This window comes from Anabrus simplex, chromosome 3 (assembly GCF_040414725.1).
Source record: "Anabrus simplex isolate iqAnaSimp1 chromosome 3, ASM4041472v1, whole genome shotgun sequence".
Lineage (NCBI taxonomy): Eukaryota > Metazoa > Arthropoda > Insecta > Orthoptera > Tettigoniidae > Anabrus > Anabrus simplex.
The window spans coordinates 330517067-330540619 of record NC_090267.1 but is presented as its reverse complement, the minus strand read 5'-3'; the positions used below and the strand labels follow the sequence as shown (position 1 = coordinate 330540619).

The window sequence follows — 23553 nt, the reverse complement described above, 5'->3', positions numbered from 1 at the left end:
AAATACAAATCAAGTCATATACAGAAAGACAGAAAAATAAAACAAGATAATTATAACGACAGGTCAGTGTGGGACAAAGAAGCATGGTTATCCCTCTCTTCTTATTCTATGGCTTGATTTGTCACTTGTTTGTTCCTTCCCAATACTTATAATGGTTTGTTGTTAACTTCCTAACCGATTTGTTATGGCATCTTCACAGACTGCAATACAACACTGTAAACAAAATCAGACACTATTCTTGGGTAACATGTCATAGAATAGAACAAGCCATTTACCGTCTATGTTCTAGACTTCAAACTATAGTCCATCAACTGAGTGCTTTGGCTCAACAGATCCACATTGATGATGTTACTCAAAACAACTTCAAAAAGTAAGTTACACGTGATTATGGGAGTTTAATGAATGTTTATTGAGTTACATACAGTAGTACAATGCAAAGGGACATACATACACCGCCCTATTTTTCAACATGGTCACCCAGCCTCTGCAAACATTTATTGGGACGTTCTAACTGATCATTAAGTTCCCTGACAACAGAAATCCACTCGTTGATTTCAGAACCAACAGAGAATCGCAGTTTAAAATGTTTAACAACTGGCAAATCACGCTCCAATCGGATGTTCTTATAGCTTGCTGAACACATGGAAACAGCATGGTGCAAGATCCAGACTGTATGCCGGATGCTGCCATACCTCCCAATGAAACCGTTGAAGCAAATCTTGTGTTATGCACACTTTGTGGTGTTTCACTGTTGTGAATGAGAACAATGCCTTTGGTTAACATTCCTCACCTCTTGTTCTTTATGGTCTTGTACAATGACCTCAATGTTTTGCATTAACTCTGTGTTAACACCTCCTTCACATATGGCAACAATTTACTGTTAAAGCTGGCCTCCTAATCAATACACAACAGCATAATGCAAATTTAAAATTGTCATTTGAGCATGTCTCAAAATTCAAATAAATTTTAAATTTGCATTGTGCTACTGTGTATTGATTAGGATAGCTTTAACAATAAATTGCTCTCATACTGATTAGCTGTCAAAGTTTATTTTGACTCAAAATGGCGACCAAGGTCATTCTGTTGCAGTCGCACATGGCCGTGTATAACCTCCAATTCACTGTCACCGAGCTCGATGGCTGTAGTCGGTTAAGTGCGGCCAGTATCCAGTATTCGGGAGATAGTAGGTTCGAACCCCACTGTTGGCAGCCCTGAAAATGGTTTTCTGTGGTTTCCCATTTTCACACCAGGCAAATGCTGGGGCTGTACCTTAATTAAGGCCACGACTGCTTCCTTCCCACTCCTAGCCATTTCCTGTCCCATCGTCGCCATAAGACCTATCTGTGTCAGTGCGATGTAGAGCAACTAGCAATTCACTGTCTAAGTGTGTAACCAGAAAAATAATGCGTAATAACCCACTGGTCCAAAATAAATGGCTTTCTCTAACATTTGTTTTAGAAAGTGTGTGATGTGAAATAATATTTCGATATTTTTATGGACCCCGCTCAAATGTTTTCATATTTGTTGTTTGATGTTTTTAACACTTTTCAGTGCACTACTGCTATGTTATAAGCCCCAGCGGAATACGTTTTCATATTTGTTCTCATCGTGTTTGTTCACCTCTTTTAATACTCTCTTCTCATAGAGTTTCACTGTACCTGTGGATATACAACATAAAATCACCTTATGATATAGATGTTGATTTCCCATAGGGAACCTGAATATTTGTCCCGAATGAGTAAATTTATAATACCAATATAGTTGGACCGTTATTGGACATTATAAGTTTTCCAGCTAACTCATTCCTGGTTGCCAGCGTTTCACCCCAGTGTGCTAAATAGGGCTCATTGGTTGGTAAATAGCACAGCTACCAAGATGCATGGCTAGTGCATACCATGGAGGCCACTGTGTAGGCTACTTGGAGCCACCAGCAATGCCAATGCACTTTAGAGACCATCTCATTTCCAAAAACTGATGCCTGCCTGGCCATCAGATGATATAGATGTTGATTCCCATAGGGAACCTGAAATATTTGTCCCAAATGAGTAAATTTATAATACCAATATAGTTGGTCCATTATGTCGGGAAAAATAGCAACTAGTGTTTCCATATCCCTGTTGGATAGTTTTTATTTGTGTATTCAGTAGTACATTTTCTTGCTTAACACGTTCTTTTTCTTTGTCCCCCGCAGGAATGTCTCAACGAGGTTTTACTGTATTCCGATTTTAGTGATTTTGAGAATGATGATGATAATGATAGTAACTATAATGTAAGTGCAGATGCTGACAAACCAAGTGTGCAAAGCCTGAGAAAAGGAAGCCATTCCTATCCTCTGATGTTCCATTGACAGTGTAATATGTTTAGTACAATTGTGCAAGATTTTGATGAAACAAATAGTGGTATTACTCTAGTCTATTACAGAACAAAACAGGGACTTTGGACATTCCTCAGTTTCTTTTTTCACCAGTCCTTATCTAAGAAATAGCAAATGAAACAAATAAATATTACAAGTTTGTCTTGGAGAAAACTCCGCCAAGTTCAAAATCAGGTTTACAATAATGGAAAGACACTACTCCAAACACGACAAGCATTTTGAAACATATTATAGGTCGACTACTATTTTTTGAAATTACCAGTTTTGGAGAACTGTTGATTAACCAACCTGGACAATTTTTTATTAAGTGATTTTATACCAAGATGCACATGAATTTTTTATGCATTCTCAGTGTTTTTCTTGAATAATATTTTTACTCATTTTGAGCAGGCCTCAAGTTGCTGTATAAAGTGTAGTTGTATATTTGCATTTGAAAGTGGATGGTTACCTTCTGTAACCACCAGAAGCATGTTAACTCATTGCAGACCGTGGATGGCGTAAGACGTTCAAGCTTGCTCCTATGCTGCGGGCCGTGGACGGCGTAAGACGTCTAATGTTCCGCGTGAAGCAATGCTGTTTATATTCGTCATCTATGCATTCTTACACCTTAGTCAGCGTTACTGGTTGTAGCAGGAAGTTTTTTGACCTTTTTGAGATAACTCTCGCGTTGAGTGGGCTCATGTTTATCTCAGCAGTTTTAGCTGGAAAATCTCAGAACTTTCTTGCGCGTCAAGTCGGTACTTGAGATTCCAATGCAGTGCGTGTCGTTATTAGCGAGTGTAGTATAATGGCTTATAATACAAAGTTTCTTACGGAAGATTAATTATTAGATATTGTTCACAATGATTATTCTGGTGATGAACTTATTCCTGAATTAGACTCAGATAGTGAAAGTGAGAGTAACGAGGAAATTCTGATTCCCGAATCAGATAGGCCTATAGAGAAAAGTGCCAGATACATATCATCCTAGTTATTGTCCACCCGTTCCACCATTTACAGAGAATTCAGGTATAAACGTTCAAATAGAAAATAAGCAGGATATTTTGAGTTACGTGAGTATTTTCATGAATAAAGAGTTTTATCAGTATGTGTGTGAGCAGACCAATCTATATGCCAGTCAAGTGATAAGTGCGGCGCCCCGGCCTTTCACAAAGAATTCGATCATGCAATCGTGGAAACCGATTAGTCCAAAATCGTGATATAAAAATGAACTCGAGCGAAGACCCTGTTCTTCATACTCCGATACTTTCTAAAACAATGTTCCGAATACGCATCCTTCATATTCTTTCATTTCTTCACTTCGGTGACAGTAATCATTATGCCGAAAATACAGATAGGCTGTATAAAATTATACGTATTTTGAAACCTGTCAGACCAGATATCAACACCTTAAATATTTACTACAGGTAAGCACAAAGTATCATTTTTCTAACATTTATAGTTTAGGAGTAATTGTAAATTGTATTAAGTGATGCACGTCAAGAGGGCCGGGCATGAAAATGGCTGGTCCAGGCATTCAAGTGTCCCGCTCAGAAGCAGGTACTGAACGTGTTAAGTCTTCATTTCTCTTTCATTATTATATTGTCTAACTGTTGGTCTTTTATGTTGGACAAACTTGAATTTCCTGTAGTAGTTATTTTGTGTTAGAAAGTGACCAGTTTAGGATGCTGCATAGTCAGTGTAACAATTTAACACAAGAAGCCAGACTCTCTGGTTTTCCCATCTTATTTTCAGCTTTTATGTTTTCATATCAAATAAGAGTAAGAGGAAAGAAAGAGTTATCACAAAGCTAGTGAAAAAGGAAGATGGGGAATTGTTAACACACCCAGAAGAGATAAAGAGAAATGGAAGGAGTATTTTGATAAGCTATTGAATGTGAACAACTGTACAGGGGAGATAGAAGCAATACCGTGTGAGGAGTCAAAAACAGAGGATGATATAACAATGCGGGAGGTGGAGTTAGCGGTACAAAAGATGAAGATGGGAAAAGCAACACGGATGGATCAAATGAGTGTGGAAATGATAAAGGCTGCTCGACCTGTTGGTATGCAATGGTTGTACCGACTACTGAAGTGTATGTGGAAACACAAATGTGTTCCAGAACACTGGAAAAAAGGGATAATAATACCAGTGTTTAAGAAATGGGACATGAAACTTTGTGGTAACTATAGAGGAATCACACTTATATTGCAGGTAGTTAAAATACTGGAAAGGATATTAGAAAGAAGAATGAGAAGGAAGATTGAAGGAGATTTACAAGAGGAACAATATGGCTTCAGAAGTGGAAGATCTACAGTGGACCCAATTTTTAGCATGAGACAGCTGATGGAAAAGGCATACGATAGTGTCCCCAGAGAGACGGTTTGGGAAACCATGATTAAAAAGAGACTCGGAAGGGAAATGTAAGAAATGGTGCAAGCAATGTACAGTAGAAGTCCGTTATAGCGAGAATTCATCATGGCAAAAAATTTACTCGCTAAACCGGATTGTCGTTATATCCGATTTTCCGTTACAGTTGGGAAAAACCCCATACATAAAAATTGTTATGAAACAGCAATCAGTTTGTTCAAAACTTGTGTTTTTGCTCTTAATATCCACAATGCGCCTTACTCGTTTGTTATTTTAAAAAATCCGATACTTCATGAAGGTTTGGGTTTAATTTCATTCTGAAAAAAATTATAGTATTACTCCAAAGGCCTCTGTGGCAAACGTTTCAGTTTTCTTCTTCAAACAGTGTCACCTAACCTAATCATATTACATGAAAACATATTTCAAGTGCATGTAGAGAAATTATAACCTCGCTACAAATTTAGATGGAAATAGTTTTTCCGAAATTTAACTAGACACGAGAAAATATAAACTATCCTCTGAAGTCAGTTATGTACTCTGCCATATCTTGAGATGTATCATATTCTTACTTAATTTCAGTATATAAGATAAAAATTAAACAACCGTTTACTTCAGCCTTTACATCTAACGAGTTAACAAATGCTATCGGCCATGTTATTTATGCAGTTATTATGAAAATATCTTATCCTTTTTTCATTTTGAATTTTCTTTTAGAGAATAGCAGTTGAAGGGTGTTGCTAATCGACTCCGCCATCGCCTTCGAATGTCTATGATAGAGCTCGCACGTGTACTTAGCAAGAAAACAATACGGTTCAATGATCTTTCGCATTTTGTGGCAAATGTTTCAGTTTTCGTATTCAAACAGCGTCACCTAACCTAAATTAACCATACTAATATGTACCATGAAAACATATTCAAAGCGCTAGTAGAGAATTGATAACATTCTCGCTATAAAATTACATGGGAATAGCCTCTCCGAAATTTAAACAGACACAAGACAATATAAACTAACCTCTGAAATTAGTGATGCGCTCTGCCATGTCTTGAGGTGTATAACATTTTTACCTAATTTCAGTACAGAGTATTCATATTAAGCGACCATTTACTTAGCCTCTATTTCTAACGAGTTAACAACTGTTTTCGACCACAGTATTTACGTATTTGTTGTGAAAACATGTACTTTCATTTCTTATTTTCAATACGGAACAGCAATCGACAGGTATTACTAATCGATTCCTCTGACATTGCATTCGAATGTTAATGAGAAAGCTCGCAAGTGCACGTAGCAAGAAAACAATACCGTTCTGAAGATGACTGATCACATTTTGTAGCAAACGTTTCAGTTTTCTTATTCAAACAGCATCACCTAACCTAACTTAACCGTACTACAGTAAAAAACCAGTATAACAACATTTTGGGGACCTCAGAAATAAATTTGTTATTGTGAAATTTTGTTACAGTGAAATAAGACAATTCTTAAGCACTTGCCCATTGCTAAACCTGTTGAAGAATCTACATTATTTCAACATGAATTTACAAATAAAAAAACCTTAATACTATATTTACTAAATGAGAGGAAAATTAGGATACATATATTTACATGAAGTAATGATATAAAGTACAGGAACTAGTAAGAAGTTTTCAGCATCTCAAATTTTACCCTGTACCGGTACATTATCTCCTCAACTTTATTTTTTGAAAAAGTCTGTTTTTCTTCTGAACACTCCCAGACACAAACAAATATTCAAGGTAGTCAGCAACAACTGCACTTGAATTTAACACAGATTCCAGCACATCACTTCCTGACAAAAAAAATCCTGAAGACTACGTGCCATGTTTGTTGCCTACGCAAGTCAAACTCTGCTGAACACTTGAGGCACATCTTCCTCTTCCACCTCATCATTATACGGATTCCTATCACTAATAATATCTGTCACAATCTCTTCTTCAGTGATTTCCTTTTCCACTAACACTTCACAGTCCATGTTCACATAATCAGTAAGATTTACACTTGTTGGCACATCCAACTTTTCACACAAATGCTTTCAATTCTCCTCTGTTTCTGTATCCAACTCTTCACTTTCTGTGATGTTGTGTTCTCAATAACCCACTCCAGCTCTTCTAAAGCAGTTCCTGATTACCTCTTCTTTCAATGACCTCCATTCAGCACTGAACATCTGCATTGCTTCCAATAAGTTGACATTAATGTCTCTCTCTGAGGCAATGTTACATAGCATACGCCAGACCACACAAGCTCGGTAATGCAGCTTCACCATGTGAATTATCCCCTATCCAGTGGCTGTAGAACTGAGGTAGTATTTGGAGGCAAAAATAAAACTTTCACATGCTCCAAATGGCAAAGTACACAATTGTGAGAGGATCAATTGTCTAAGATGAGAAGAATTCTCCTCTTTTCGGCCTTCATCCAACGTTCCAGGCACAACAGCCACTCTTCGAAGATCACTGTTGTCGTCCATGCCTTTTTGTTGTGCCTATGTCCAAAGGGCAGATGTTGTACTCCCTTGAAGCACCTTTGCTTTCCAAACTTCCCAATTATGAGAGGCTTCAGTTTATCCGTCCCTGCGGAGTTGGTGCACAAAAGAGCCGTTATCCGTTCTATTGAGCTTTTCCCCCCAAAACAATTATTTCCCTAGAATTCAAGGGTTATGTTTGGCATTAATATGTAGAATAATGCAGTCTCGTCAGCATTATAAATATCCGCTGGCGAATATTCCTTCAAGGCAGCTGATAGTGTCTCCATCCGCCATGAAGACGCAACTTCCTTTGGGACACTGTTTTCTTCACCATTTACAACCTTGTGGGAAATGCCATATCTTTCCCAGAACCTATGAAGCCAACCAGTACTCCCCATAAATTCCAGAAATCCAAGTGAACGTGCAAATGATCGTGTTTCTGGTCCGCATTTTGACAAACCACGTATAAATGGCTTTGTCCACCTCCTCATAGTCTGCTGTCCTTATCTTCTTATGTTATGGGCCAAGGGCATCAGCATCAATATTCTGCTATCTTACTTTTCTGTTTTAGAAAAGTAGATAGTGTTGAAGGACTGATGCCATACTTCTTCGTTATTTCTCCTTTTTTCCGCCTTTCTCCACTTCCCGAAGTATTTCACATTTTTCTTTTAAAGGAAACTGCTTTCGCTTCTTTTGATCCATGTTGTTGAAAGAGTTAACTGGCACACTAATACACATATTGCTTCACGAACAAGAGATAAACAACGAATGCCTTGTGAGACGTGAATAAACGGAATGCAGCACTGAAGGTAGAGATATAAAACCGTAACGTTCATTGGTTGATTGTAAATGTGGGGTTCCTACCCAGTCAATAGCATTACTTCTTACGTATTGATTACTTTGAAATCTATATGCAGCTCGACCAATTGCGTACATGTATGGAAAATGGCTACCTGAACCGTATCCCATAAACGTGAATACTGCAATCCAATCCGCGCACCCCAATATTTGAACATACCGGTATTTTTATTAATAGCAAATTGGCTTTAATTCGCTTTTTAGGTATAAGAAATTAATCCTAAATACAGTAGAACCTCGATAATTTGAAATTGGTTATTTCAAAATCTCGCCTAATTAGAAGATAATCTCGTTCCCGGAAACATAAAGTACGGTTTTGCATGTTATTTCAGTTGTTTAATTCGAAATACGGGTAATACATAATTTGAAGAACAATGTTGGCCCCATTACTGAAATTCAGACTTTTAATTCAAAACTGCCTTTACATTAAAAAAAAATTTTAAAAAAATGTATTTTACAGAATAGCTTGAATTCAAAATTTATGCGCGTCATGATAGAACGCGTCTTCCGGAATGTACAAGGTAGCTTTCCACACTTTCACTCACTTCGGTGTGTCTACAGTGTGCTTCATATTTGCTAGGTTCGAGTGAAATCGTAATTCTTTTGTATTCAGCGTTGTAAGGAATGCCACAATATCACGTAGCAAGCAGTGTGTGGAGAAGGAGAATCCGTGAACACTGGCTGTCCCAACAGTTGGCGAGGTGGTGGTGATTCTTGTTTTAAGAGGAAGTACATGTGGCTCATATAATCAATTCGTGCGCACCGAACGATACTGTCGATGCCGATGAAACTGCATTGTTTCTTTTAACGCTGAGCCCAAACGGACTTATGTTTTTAAAGGAGAGAAGTGCCAGCCTGGTTTGGGTCATTGTACTGCGTTGCAATGCACGCGGAAGCGAGATACTTTATCCCCTCGTCATAGGAAACTTCAATAAGCCATGATGTTTTAAGGGTGTCTGGCACTTTCCGTGCAAGTACAGGGCATATAAAATGCATGCAATACAGTAATCCAATGAATAAAGCACTTGCACATGAGAGCCAGCATAGATTTCTCCTCGTCTTTGAATCATGCTTTGGTTTTCTTTTCTTTTGTTGCGTGAGGTTATGTTTATCAGTGAGTTATCCGAGTGCAATATCTGAATACTGTAAATGTACCTTGTTGGATACATTTTGGAAATAGTTTTTTCCATGACATTTGAAAGGTTTAAACTGTGAATCAAGGTTAATTGCATGCAGTAACGGGTCTTGGAATATTTTGTGATGCGACAAGGGTTGGCGTTTCTGAATTAAGAGTTGACGGTTATATATTTTTGCGTCCCAACTACTTCAAATTAACGAGGCTTTACTGTAATGACGTTCAGTACCGGTACACCACAAATGAATAAGATAATCTTCGCGTGCTTTTGGGTAGGCAATCCGCTCGTCAGAATTGTGATGTTTTTGCTTACTTTCCCCCGGATTTGTAATCGGGTAGTTCCGCCTGTGTGTTGTATAGTGTGTGCCGTCTGGTATTAGCTGTACAGAAATATGTTGTGCGATATATTCGGCGATTAAAACAGGATGAATTTCAATTATATTTTGAAGAAAAAGGCTCAATTTTAATTTAATTATACTGAAAGTTCAAAATTTGTTACAATGAAATATTTTAACACATGTTAAATAAGGAAAAGGGATTTCGTTAAACTGGCATTCATTACTATGACATTTTACCATATATGTATCATAAGAACATATTTTAAGCACCAGTAGAAAATTTTAACCTTCTTGCTATAAATTTATATGATAATAGCCTTTCTGAAATGTAACCGGATGCAAGAAAATATCTAACCTTGAAATCAGTGATGCGCTCTACCATATCTTGAAGTGTATCACATTCTTAATTAATTGCAGTGTACAGTATTAAAATTAAGCACTCTTTTACTTAGCCTTTATTTCTAATGAGTTAACGACTGTTATCGACCATACTATTTACGTATTTATTACGAAAACATGTTCTCCTCTTACATATCCAATTTTCTTTAAGGAACGGCAGTTGACAGGTATTACTAATCCACTCCAACATCGCCTTCGAATGTTGACGAGAGAGCTCGCAAGTGCACGTAGCAAGAAAACGATACCGTTCCGAAGATGACTGATCGCATTTTGTAGCAAATATTTCAATTTTATTATTCAAACAGTGTCACCTAAGCTAACTTAACCATACTATATGTATCATAAAAACATATTTCAAACACCAGTAGAGAAATGATAACCTTTTTGCTATAAATTTACATGATAATAGTCTTTCTGAAATGTAACTAGACGCAAGAAAACATTAAATAACCTCTGAAATAAATGATGCACTCTACCATATCTTGATGTATATCCCATTCTTATTTAATTGCAATATTTAGCATTAAAATTAAGCGATCGTTTATTTCAGTCTTTTCTTTAAACGAGTTAACAACTGCTACTGGATACGTTATTTACGCATTTGTTATGAAAACATATTCTCTTTCATTTTCTTTTTTCTTTACGGAACATAAGTTGACGGGTATTACTAATCAACTCTGAATGTCAACGAGAGAGTTCGCTAGTGGATATAGCGGGAAAATTATACCAAAGATGATCGATCGCATGCAATATAATGGCTGGGTGCATAAACATTGGCAACGAAAAAAAATCATGTACGATTAATCGCTCGTAATAATGGATGTGTCAGTGATAGGGCTCTCACTGTAACCGAAGGATAATACACAGTTTAATATAGGAATTTTGAAGGGACAGAAAAAAGCTGACGTTACAATAGAGTTCTTGTTATATCCCAATACTCACATTGCGGGCTTCTACTGTACAAAAACTGTGTTAGAGTACTGACCCCATTTGGAAAGACAGAATGTTTTAAGAATAAGACTGGATTAAGACAGGGGAGTGTGCTGTCACCTCTTTTGTTTATTATGGTCATGGAAGAAATTGTAAAGGAAACAAAGGAAGTATATGGAGATAAAGAGATGAAGATACTGCTATCTGCATATGATGATGTGATCTGGGGACAGAAAAGCAAAGAAGTGCAACAACAATTAAATGTACTGAACAAAAAATTGAGAAGTATGGCATGAAAATCAGTACAGAGAAAAGCAAGACTATGGTGATGTCGGATGTGGAAAGGCAAGGAAAAGGGTACTGTGAAAATTGGAAGTCAAGAGTCTGGAAATTGTGGACAGCTTTAAATACCTAGAAAGTGAATTAATGCAAAATGCTAGGGTGGGCATGGAGATTAGCAGGAGGGTACAGCAGGGTAATGCATTCTACTAAAGTGTAAGAAAACGTGTGTGGAGCAAAGAAGTACCAAGGTAAAGTAAAGAAATAATGTACAAAATGTACTATGCACCAATACTGATTTATGCAGCTGAGACTTGGATTTTGACAAGCAGGCAAGAGAGTAGAATTCAAGCCAGTGAGAAGAAATTCCCAAGAAGTATGACAGAAGAGACAAGGAAAGACAGATTGAGAAATGAAGATGTTAGGAAGGAAGTTGGGATAAGAAAGTTAAATGAGAGAGCTGAAAAGAATAAACTAAGGTGGTTTGGATATGTAAAGAGGATGGAGGAGAACAGAATTCCAAGACATATGCTGGAGGTAAAGTGCAAGGGCAAGAGAGCAAGAGGAAGACCTAGAACAAGGTGGATTGAATCAGTGAAGAGCGGCATAAGAAGACAAAATTTAGACTGGGACAAGATCATGGAAGAGGAATGGTGGAAGGAAAGAGGAAGATGGAGAAGTGCCATAAATACCCCGACCCGGCAGGAGCTGGATAAGGGGAAATGATGAAGATCAATTATTAAAAATAATTCAGCATGGGTGATTTTACAAGAGAGTACCTCAGTAATGAAAAGGATAATGTGCAATTTTCAATGTTGGACAGAACAACCACAATCTTATTGAACCTCAATTCCAGGAACAGATTGGATGGGATCCTAAGGGACACTGAATGGGAATTTTACAGTAGTTATGCCACGTACAACATGAACATGCTAAGAGTCATTCGATTTCTACTTACAAAGCAAACCTAGCTTTCTCTTCAGCTTCCTTTGTTGTTCTCTCTTTCTTTTCTGCCTTGACTTTCAGATTATTCCAAATTTTTGCATCGGCTCTTTCTATCGATTCTTCTACTAGTTGGTAGACTTCTCTCGTGTGTTCTGCAAACAATTGGTGAATGCATATATCTATATATATATATATATATCTACACACATAAAACAGTAAAAAAAAAAAAAAAAAAAAAAAAAGATTTAAAAAATTATAAACAACCCAATATTCAACTGTGCTATAACAGCCAACATCAGAATAGATAAAACCTACAGTATATAGCTTAAATGAAGTTCTTTTGTTACACATATCATTCCGAAGTAAGTTTGACTGTCATCCTGTAAGTGTGTAATTCCTAAAAAGTAATTTAGAATTCTTTCCAGTTATTGAACAGGACAAATATTCAACATTTAAATTCATAAAGCATGCTGACAAGTTTTAAGCTTTCTGTGAAGCATTGTTGATAAAACAATAACATATGCTTTAGTTGGAGGTTTAAAGACAAAGAGGGAGTTACAAAATTATTCTCTACCGGGCGAGTTGGCTGGGCGGTTCAGGGGTGCGCCGCTATGAGCTTGCATCCAGGAGATGGTGGGTTTGAACCCCACTGTCGACAGCCCTGGTTTCCCATTTTCACACCAGGCAAATGCTGGAGCTGTAACTTAATTAAGGCCATGGCCGTTTCCTTCCCATTCCTAGGCCTTTCCTGTCCCATCATCGCCATAAGACCTATATGTCTTGACGAGCTTGTACAATAAAACAGGCATGAGTCACATGTTATGAACAATAAATTTAAAATCTTCTCATGGTTTGCTCAGGGTCAAGTTTTTTGGATTTCATGTCCCATTAACTAAAGTGCGACCCCTCTTCATAACTGCGATCTGTTGAACTGTGTCAGATTATTTGCTGTCATGGCCTAACATTTGTGTGCTTGTCAGGAGCACGCCATATTCTTATGAAGCTAACACTACAGTTATTGTGAAGTACTTCAGATGTTATGTCATCAATACATATGTTAATTTATTACCAAACTTCCTATTATAATTATTATAAAATATCAAAGCCATTTCTTATTAACAGTGCTGATGTAGTTATTATTATTATTATTATTATTATTAATCATATATAGTCGTATCAGCACACACTCTTTTAAAACATAACCGGTTTTTGGACACTAAGGTCCATCATCAGTGTTAGAATTTAAATATACCTGTAATTCCACATGAGTGTGTCATCAAAATTAGTTAAAATAAGTTTAAAAGCCAGCCCTTCCTAGGGTATGTTCATACCTTTTACATCATTATTTTAAGTTTATGTTTTATTTGCATAATTTTACACTTGTTTTTCATTTTTCTTATTTTACAGTTAATGTCAACAGGGCTACATTTTAAACTCATTTTAACTAATTTTGACAACACGCTCATGTGGAATTAAATTTAAATTCTAAAACTGATGATGGACCTTAGTGTCCGAAAACTGGTTGTTTTAAAAAAGTGTGTGCTGATACGACTGTATATGATTAATAATAATAATAATAATAATAATAATAATAATAATAATAATAATAATAATAATAATAATAATAATAATAATACTTCCTATTGATGCAGATTTTACAAAACACAGTACCTTTTAACTTAGTATTAAGACGTTTTTAAATTTAAAATAAGAGTATCAACATTGTAACACTGCAATCAAATGAATAAGTACATGAATGAACATCAAAATCTGTGACAGTACAACGAACTGGTGAACATTTTAGATTTACAAACTACTCTTCCAAGCATATTTTAATCCCACAACACATCATTGTAATTTAGCATTAGTCATTTATAATTAGTATAAGTAGTGTTTTAATATTATATGTTTTTTTAACTCATTGCGGACCGTGAACGGCGTAAGACGTTTAAGCTTGCTCCTATGCTGCAGGCCGTGGACAGCGTAAGACGTTTAATGTTCCGCGCGAAGCAATGCTGTTTATATTCGTCATCTATGTATTCCTACACCTTAGTCAGCGTTACTGGTTGTAGCAGGAAGTTGGTTGACATTTTTTAGATAACCCCCGCGTTGAGTGGGCTCATGTTTATCTTAGCTGTTTTAGCGGGAATATCTCAACACTTCCTCGCGTGTCGAGTCGGTAATTCCAATACAGTGCGTGTCGTTCTTACCGAGTGTAGTATAATAGCTTATAAAACAAAGTTCCTTATGGAAGAAAACTATCAGATATTGTTCACAATGATGATTCTGGTGATGAACTTATTCCTGAAATAGACTCAGATAGTGAAAGTGAGAGCGACGAGGAAATACCGATTCCCGAATCCAATAGGCCTAAAAGGGAAAGTGAAGTGCTGATACATATCATCCTAGTTATTGTCCACCTGTTCCACCATTTAGAGAGAATTCAGATATAAACGTTCAAACAGAAAATGAGCAGGATATTTTGAGTTAGGTGAGTATTTTCATGAATGACATATTTTATCAGTATGTGTGTGAGAAGACCAATCTATACGCGAGTCAAGTGATAGGCGCGGCGCCCCGGCCTTTCACAAAGAATTCGTTCATGCAATTGTCAAAACCGATATAAATCCTGATATAAAAATGTACTGGACCGAAGACCCTGTTTTTCATACCCCAATATTTTCTAAAACAATGTTCCAAATACGCTTCCTTCATATTCTTCCCTTTCTTCACTACAGTGACAGTAATCATTATGCCGAAAGTACAGATAGGCTGTATAAAATTAGACGTATTTTGGAACCTGTGACACCAGATATCACACCCTAAATATTTACTAGAGGTTAGTACAAAGTATCATGTTTCAAACACTTATAGTTCAGGATTAATGGTAAATTTTATTAAGTAATGCTCGTTAAGAGGGCCGGGCATGAAAATGGCTGGTCCAGACATTCAAGTGTCCCGCTCAGAAGCAGATACTGAACGTGTTGATAAGAATAAGGTTCTTCAGCAGCTGAAGATGACCCATACATAAGAGTCGAAACCAGTACTGCTAGTAAAAATATTTTAAGTATCTTACAATACATAATTGTATTGATTAGGTGGAAAATTCCTATCTTTATATTTATGATCATTACATACACAGCATAACACAACACAACAAACAGGCAATAGTGAATACATCCCAAAAGTGTCATCTGAATACAATTGTATCATCCTCTTGTATGTGTTTCCCACAGTCACATTCTCACAACACAGAAACTCTAGTGCAGAAGCTATTTGGAACAGGTGTTATGATTGCATCATGCATGGAAACTGGATGAACTGAATTTGAATACAAGCACTAAAAGTGTTTCTGTGTACACTATACATTCTTAGACTAGACCACTGTTTCCCAACTTTCTTTTGTTTTGGGGAACCATTATATACTTAAATAAACCTTAGCACACCTTAGCTGCCCGGTGCATATTTTTATAGAGAAAAAAAAAAAAAAAATTAGGTGAGCCATATTACTATTCGTATATTTTCAGTAAAATTTTAGAAAAGCATTATTTTAACCTAATCAACACTGGCCATATCCATTAACCATTTAATTCCCCCGATGGTGCTAGCACATAGCCCAATAGGCCTCATGATTTCCTTCTGCACATTTAATTGAAAAACAATTCATATCTTCATTTTTATGAAATTTTTATGAAACTAACACTACAGTGATTGTGAATAGTTCTTCTAAGTACTTTAGAAGTTATGTCAATATCTGAGTATTATACAAGGTGTATTTAAATTATACTGCCAAAAAAAAGAGATGCTCTTTGTTGCATAAAGAATGATGGCATAATCGGATTGGTAGAGAACATGTTTCTTGTTTTCTCTCCTTTTTTTTTTTTTTTGCGCTATTTGCTTTACGTCGCACTGACACAGATAGGTCTTATTGCGACGATGGGATAGGAAAGGCCCAGGAATGGAAAGGAAGCGGCCATGGCCTTAATTATGGTACAGCCCCAGCATTTGCCTGGTGTGAAGATGGGAAACTACGGAAAACCATCTTCAGGGCTGCTGACAGTGGGGTTCGAACCCACTATCTCCTGGATACAAGCTCACAGCTGTGCGACCCTAATCGCACGGACAACTCGCCCGGTAATTTTTCTTTATGAGAAAATTATATTACTTTCTTACTTCTGGGCACACGATTCAAACTGACAAACTCACCGTATTTGCTGTGCTAGAGCACAAACCGCAGTCTACCGCTGTGCTTCAGGGAAGGAACGGGAAATGGATTGTATGATATACAGAGACAGAGATAAAGCTCCGTGTAAATGCACAAGTTTCTTCGTTTGACTCGCATGGAATTGTCCTTATCTCTTACAGGCAATATCCACAGATTATTTATTTTCATTTTCATTTCTCATGTCATCTGTTCGTCTCGGTAATGTCATTTTATTATTTTAACATCCATGAAGATACAACGCTACCACCACACCATCACGCATCATTTTACTCACAACAATGTAAAAGGAATGAAATACTGAACAAAGAAACAATACACCCCATGGTTTGATTACAGTATATTTTTCAATATTTAACCTTCTACTTCAATCTTCACATAACAAGAAAAGTCTGTGGAAGTAAAATCAGCCGAGCGTGGAGGCCATTTAACTAGCTCACCATGGTCTAATGAGCCAGTGTTACGGTTTCTGCAGCTATTTTTGTGCGGATGAGAGCATATTGGCCTGAAGCCAATTTATTCGTACTTAACTCTTGTTGGCTGATTCCAGCAAGATTTTCACCTTGTTTATTTTTCTACAAGTCTTTTTTAATTTCCCTTGTGATTACGGGAATTATCAGAGGTATACGTCCTGTTATTTTGGTGTGTGTGTGTGTGTGTGTGTGTGTGTGTGTGTGTGTGTGTGTGTGTGTAGTGGAGCGGATCTGAGACTATATTTTATATATGGCCCAAACATGAAACCTCATTACCAATGGAACAGTGGGTGTTCAAACACACACAGAACTAACTGTTGACAGTACACCAATCAAAATTTTTAAACATTTCATAATGAAATAATCAATTTAATACTTACAGAAACAAATTTATATCAGGGAAAAGTGAGGGAAAATCAAATCTCAAAAGAAAAATTAACTCCAAAAAGTAGAATCCACAAATGGGTATATGTTGGTGATGACAATTATAGCTTTTCTCTTATCACTAATTATACTAATGGCTATTGTCAAGAAACCATTAATGGAAATGTGCTGGTCAACCGACAAAATGCTTTCTACACATTTCACTGAGAACTGTATATCAGAAAATACATTCCCTTCAGTACTTCAGTTTCTGCACCGTATCACTGTTGATACACCAAATGATGATAAAATGCCAAAGAATCCAACCTCTATTTACACACCTCATAAATAAATTTAGAGACAGTTATCAGCCTGACAAAGAATAACCATAGATGAAAGTCTAATGTTATGGTGATTGGAGTGGAGACGGTTCATTAGGACGAAAAGGGCCAGGTTTGGAATCAAAAGTTTTGATTTATGCAAGAGTGGGATTGGATATATTTATGATAGCAGTATTTACATAGGGAAAGTTACAGACAATACCAGAAACCAGGACTTGTGGCTTTCAGGTTCAATTTTAATGCATCTAATGGATCCACTTCTAAACCAGAGCAGGACAGTATATGTATGGACAACTAGTACAGTTTTCCAAAACATTTATAGCTCCCCATAATAAAGGAATGAATGCAATTGGAACTGTTAGAACTAACGGGGTTGTGAACATTAAAACAAGGGTTGGACTACCAAAAGTTGGTAATGCCAAAAAACTACAGAGGAAAGAAATGGAAGTAAGGCAACTACCCCCTCTCATGTTATGTGTTATGGAGTAATAGAAGATCAGACTCCAACTGTCACTCCACGGTGGGAATGGTGGATACATGGAAGACTGATCCTATCGCAAAATTAGCAATTTTCAAACCTAACTTAATGGACGATTAAAATAAAATATCGGGGGAGTAGATTTAGTAGATCAAGTGAGAAATGCACATCCATCTATGAGGAAAACTGTGAAATGTTATAAAATGGTTCCTTCACATGTTGGACAATGCTACTGACAACAGCCTGGTCATTTAGAAAGCCCTAAATGTTGGGAAGAGATTGACACTTCTCGATTTCTGTTCACGGTAGCGTATGGCTTGACAGAAGAGAACCATGTGCCACACCCCATCTACACAGGGGGTAAAAAAAATAAACAGATTTTTAGGATAAGAGAGAGACATTTCATCTCCAAGATTCCACCCACAGACAAGGAAAAAATAAGCTAGCTGGCAGTGTGTGTTGTGTCAAAAACTAGGTGTTAGATAAGATGTAAGAACAACGTGGATTGCCTGCGGAAATGTGCACTTGTGCTACAACCCCTGTATTGCGACTTACCGTACTAAACTCAACATGTAAGGGTAAGATACAAATACATCTGATTAGTATTTAAAGAAAAGTATTTGATCCGAAACAGTCAGTAAAATACAAGGAACGTTAGATCAAAATAACTTGTGATAAATCCATGTCCATAATGTTTGGTGGCAATGACAATATTTACTGCCCATCAAGGGTAAATAGTCTACATAGCAAGGCATTCTCTTTACTTTTATGACTTGCAAAATCTGTTAACAAAAGCATTATATTTATATAAAAGCATTACAAATAAAGAAATTTATACAAATACCATATTTGCTCACATATAACTCGCATCCCATTTTTAACATTTGAAATTGCAGAAAAAAATCCCCACACATAACTCGCATTAATTTCTGATGTTGTCATAAAGGCATACGGTATATACACAAAATAAAGTTTGGGTATTCCGTGGACGTGCCTACATTAAATATTGGGACTGTGCCAATTGTTGTTACGGTACTTTGTATGAGAGAGTACAAGAAGAAGCTGCATTTCTTTCAGCCTGCAGAACGGTTGAGGCTAGCTGTTGTAACCAAAATATCTAACTTGCAAACCCGTGCCCCAAAGCCGCATTCCTAGCCAGTCAGCCATGCTCAGCCATCGCTCTCGCTCTTCCATCTTTGTCAATATGCTTATCGCCACCTATCCGGCAGAGCTGATCACGTTAACTGGGAGTTTTTCCCTGTCCAGGCAGTCAAGTGATCATGGTGTTAGGTATTGTCCATCTGTTGTATTTGTCGACAAGTACCAGTATTCTGACTTCACTTTTCATTTTCCAGTTAAGTTTTCTTGTGGGAGTTACACGGCCGGGTTCAAACTCAGTGATAAAATATGCTTAAGAACATAGTAACAGAGCTGCCGGTCGAGAATTCAGTGTGAATGAGTTTAATGTTCGCTACTGGTGTAAACAGAATGCTGCACTAGAAACCACCAATCGAACACGTAAGGCATTCAAAGGGCCGAAAACTGGCAAGTTTCCTAAGCTGAAAGACGAGTTGCTTCGTTATGTTACAGAGTTGTGAAATAATGGCTTTAGTATCTCGCACGAGATGCTACATTTCAAAGTACATGAACTAGCGATTAAAGGAGTAATCAGCTGTTTGAATCTGAACGTGAGCCCGGGTTGGATCTGTAGATTCATGACACGAAAAGGATTGTGTCTGCGAAGGCGAACATCTCTCTGCCAGAGAATGCAAAGTGATTTTAGTGACAAAATCATAGACTTTCATCACCATGCGATAGCAATGCGGAAGAAAAACAATTACCGTATTTACGCGAATAATCCCTGCACGTTTTAAAAAAAAATTGGGGTAAGAAATTGGGGCGCGGGTTTTATTTGCGTCAAGCTCGAATCTAGCGGGAAATATTGCTATTAAATACGATTTTGTTTATCAGTATAGTACTGACAATCTTACATACACATTAGAGTAGAACGTAGCCGGGAAGGAGGTTTGAAGAGGGTTGCTCAGTAACTTTTGCGTGCTTTGTAGTATGAATAGAATCATTTCAGTAAGAGGTGCCTGTTTGTGCAGGTCACGAGTGAATGTTTCGAGTTTTATTTGTAAATATTATAACCAACGAATTTAGGGAAGTATTTGCATGTGTACAATGGATCCAGGAAGAGCAAAAATACAAGTATTGCATCGACAGGCGAGGGAAATAGTATTTAGAGTTTATTTGTATTTTGTAAGCATGCAGTAGCAGGCGGGTAAGGTGAGGAACGCCATGTTGCCATGCCTCAGAAGAAGAGAGCACTCGCGCGTGGTATCGGCCTGCCAACAGTACAGAGAATAAAACAAGCTACGGAAATAAAAATAATGCAGTGTTCAGGCCGCCAGGAAAGAACCCTGAGAGGAAGAAGCCAGTGACGGACCTCGATGATTTCAATATAAATGTTCCGCATACAACAATATTTGATATGTATAAAAGCGGCGAATATCCTACAGCATTGAAACTGGCCCGCCCATTTACCTTCCTTAATATCTCAAAAATTTCCCTCAACTCTTTCTCGGGGTTTGATGTTAAGAATTAATTTAGACTTTTGAGAAACATTTAAGCCCACGAAAAACATAGGTCATCGCTTTAGAATTAAAGATATAACAGGTTAAAAAAATGTTTACACTTTTGTGCTCGCGGCTCTACTTCAGATGACAGAGTGGCCGCTGCCTCAGCCAGAAGCATGCCATAAATGGTCGCCGTCTCAGCAACCTGTCAACAGGTGATGATAGCCCTTCCCGTCTGGCATGCCGTGTCAAAACGTCTGGAAATGGTGCAATGCGCCTATCTTGCATGGGCCGTAGTGTCATTCTTCTGTGTGCGTCAGTTGAAGTGAATCACATGTTCGAGATGGCAACTAAAGGTACACGCTATAGGTCTTTCACGGCCAAAGAAAAGCTGCAGATTATAAAAGACGCAGAAGAAATTGGAAATCGTGCAGCAGGAAGAAAATATGACATAGACGAGAGCTGTATTCGTAACTGGCTAAAAAATAAATTACTGCTTCAGCAAACTAGTAGTAATCGCCGGGCATTTTGTGGACAGAAAGCAAAGTTTCCTGAGATTGAAGCAAGATTATGTGCATATATTGACGAAAAGAGACAATTCGGATGTGCCATTACAAGTGAAATGTGCCAACTTAAAACCCAATCGATTGCAAAAGAACTACGTGTTACGGGATTCAAAGCTAGCCGTGGATGGCTTTCACGATTTTATGTTTGTCATGGCTATAGTTTTCGAAGAAAAACTACCATCGCTCAGCGTCTTCCAACAGATTATGAAGATAAAATTCTGAATTTTCACAAATATGTGATCAATTTACGCAAGAAAAACTCTTATATACTTTCACAAATAGGCAACGCGGACCAGACACCAATTTTCTTCGAAATGCCGCTTGATTGTATTGTAAACAAAAAAGGTGCGTCCAACGTCATGGTCAGAACTGGCGGGCATGAGAAACAAAGATGTACGGTTATGCTTTGTGTAACCGCAGATGGAAGAAAACTACCCCTATACGTCATATTTAAACGAAAAACCATTCCAAAAATAAACGTGAAAGGCATTATCGTAAAAGCGCAACCCAAAGGGTGGATGGATAATAGCCTAATAGCAGACTGGGTAAAGCAGGTTTGGCAACGGCGCCCTGGAGCATTACTAAATCTCAGAAGTATGCTCGTTTTAGATAGTTTTCACGGGCACACTACTCAAGAAGTTCACGATGTTTTGACAAGGAGTAGAACGGACTTGTTAATAATTCCAGGAGGTCTAATATCCGTTCTCCAACCACTTGACGTGAGCATTAACCGGCCTTTTAAGGCGGTAGTGAAACAACTGTACACACGTTGGATGGCAGACGAAGCGCACGAATTTACGCCTACTGGTAAAATCAAGCACCCAGAAGTGAGGCAGATTTGCGAATGGATAAAACGTGCTCTTGGGATTCCATTCCTTTGCAACTGGTGGAGAAGAGTTTCAAGAAATGCGGGATCTCTAATTTGCTGGACGGAACTGAGGACGATGTACTGTAGGAGAACGATTGCGACGACAGCGAAGACTGCGATTCTGCCAGTGATGACGAATGCTAAGAAGATTACAGGTAAGGGAGCATTATTGTACAGTATCTTTATTTCATTATTTTATATTGTGTATTTCTGTGCCATTTTAAGATACACAATTACAATTGGGTTTTTCTATTGCAGGATGCCGGGCGCTGCTACTGCAATCGTAGTATAATGTTATGTTTGCTTTTTTTTTAAATGTGAATCCTGCACTTCGCTAACTTATGTACTGTTTATAATTTGTATCTGCTACCATGATTTATGTACTGTTTATATCTTTTATTTAAGCTTTAATAAATCGTGGAGTGATATAAAATGTTTGATAATGCCTATGTTACTCCTTCGATGCAAGGAACTTTATTTCATTTCATTTTTTTAAAATGACCCTTCCTAAAATTAGGGTGCGGGCATTATTCGGTGGCGGGGATTATTCGCGTAAATACGGTACCTCTTATCTCAAACTAGCAATGCAAATCAAACCCCAATAAACTCTGACGTGCCATGCAACACTACCATCAACAAGAAGGGAGAATCTAGCGTGCTTGTGCGTACAACTGGACGTGAAAAACAGCGTTGCACTGTCATGCTAGCAATAACCCCCGACAAAATAAAATTGCCACTGTACGTTATTTTCAAAAGAAAAACAGTGCCTAAAGTGAAGTTTCCCAAAGGCATTCATGCATGGGTTCAAGAGAAAGGATGGATTTGTCCAGGACTGGGCCTGTACGGTGTGGGGAGCACAGACAGGGGAACTGCTTCGACGTCCAGCAATGCTAGTGTGGGACACTTTCCGCCGACACTTAGTGGAAGATATGAAGAAACGTCTTCAGGAAATGAAAATTGATCTCATTGTAATTCCTGGTGGACTAACACATTGTCTGCAGCCCTTAGATGTTTCCGTCGACAAGCCCTTCAAGGAGAACATACATAAATAGTACGCTGAATGGATCGCAGGAGGGGAGCATGAGCTGACGCCAGCAGGAAAAATAAAGAGGCCGTAAGCTGAACTCGTGTGTGATTGGGTTATGCGGGCATGGTGTCGACAGACGTTATTCTGAAGTGTTTCTTAAAGACGGGCATCGCAAATGCATTGGACAGAAGTCAGGATGATGCAGTATGGGATGGTGACCAGAATGATGCACGTGAGAATAGCTCAGAGACTGAAGGCAGTGACAACGAATAGGGTAAGTATGCCAGTTGTCTTGCTTCAATAGCCTAATGAAAATTTGAATTTATTTTTTTTAAATTTTTTTATTTAGGGAATACGATCTCTTGCACACAAATCCCCGCATATATCACGCACCGAAATTTTTCACGCTTATTTTTTGTCAAATAGTGCGAGTTATATGCAAGCAAATACGGTATATTTCTGCAAAGCATTTCTTTTTAAAGATTCACTCTTAGTTAAAAAGGATTTTTACAAGGTGCTTTACATCGCACCGACACAGATAGGTCTTATGGTGAC

At 37.7% G+C, this 23553-nt stretch overlaps 1 protein-coding gene across 1 annotated transcript in view; it reads right to left on the bottom strand.

The window, feature by feature from the left end:
• The window catches only part of Mitofilin (inner membrane mitochondrial protein mitofilin), a 197711-nt gene that overhangs the window by 90271 nt on the left and 83887 nt on the right, over positions 1 to 23553 (bottom strand). Inside the window, exon 6 of the mRNA XM_067143176.2 lies at positions 12095 to 12233. Within this exon, the coding sequence (XP_066999277.2) occupies positions 12095 to 12233 (139 nt within the window). The remainder of the gene's footprint in view (positions 1 to 12094; positions 12234 to 23553) is intronic.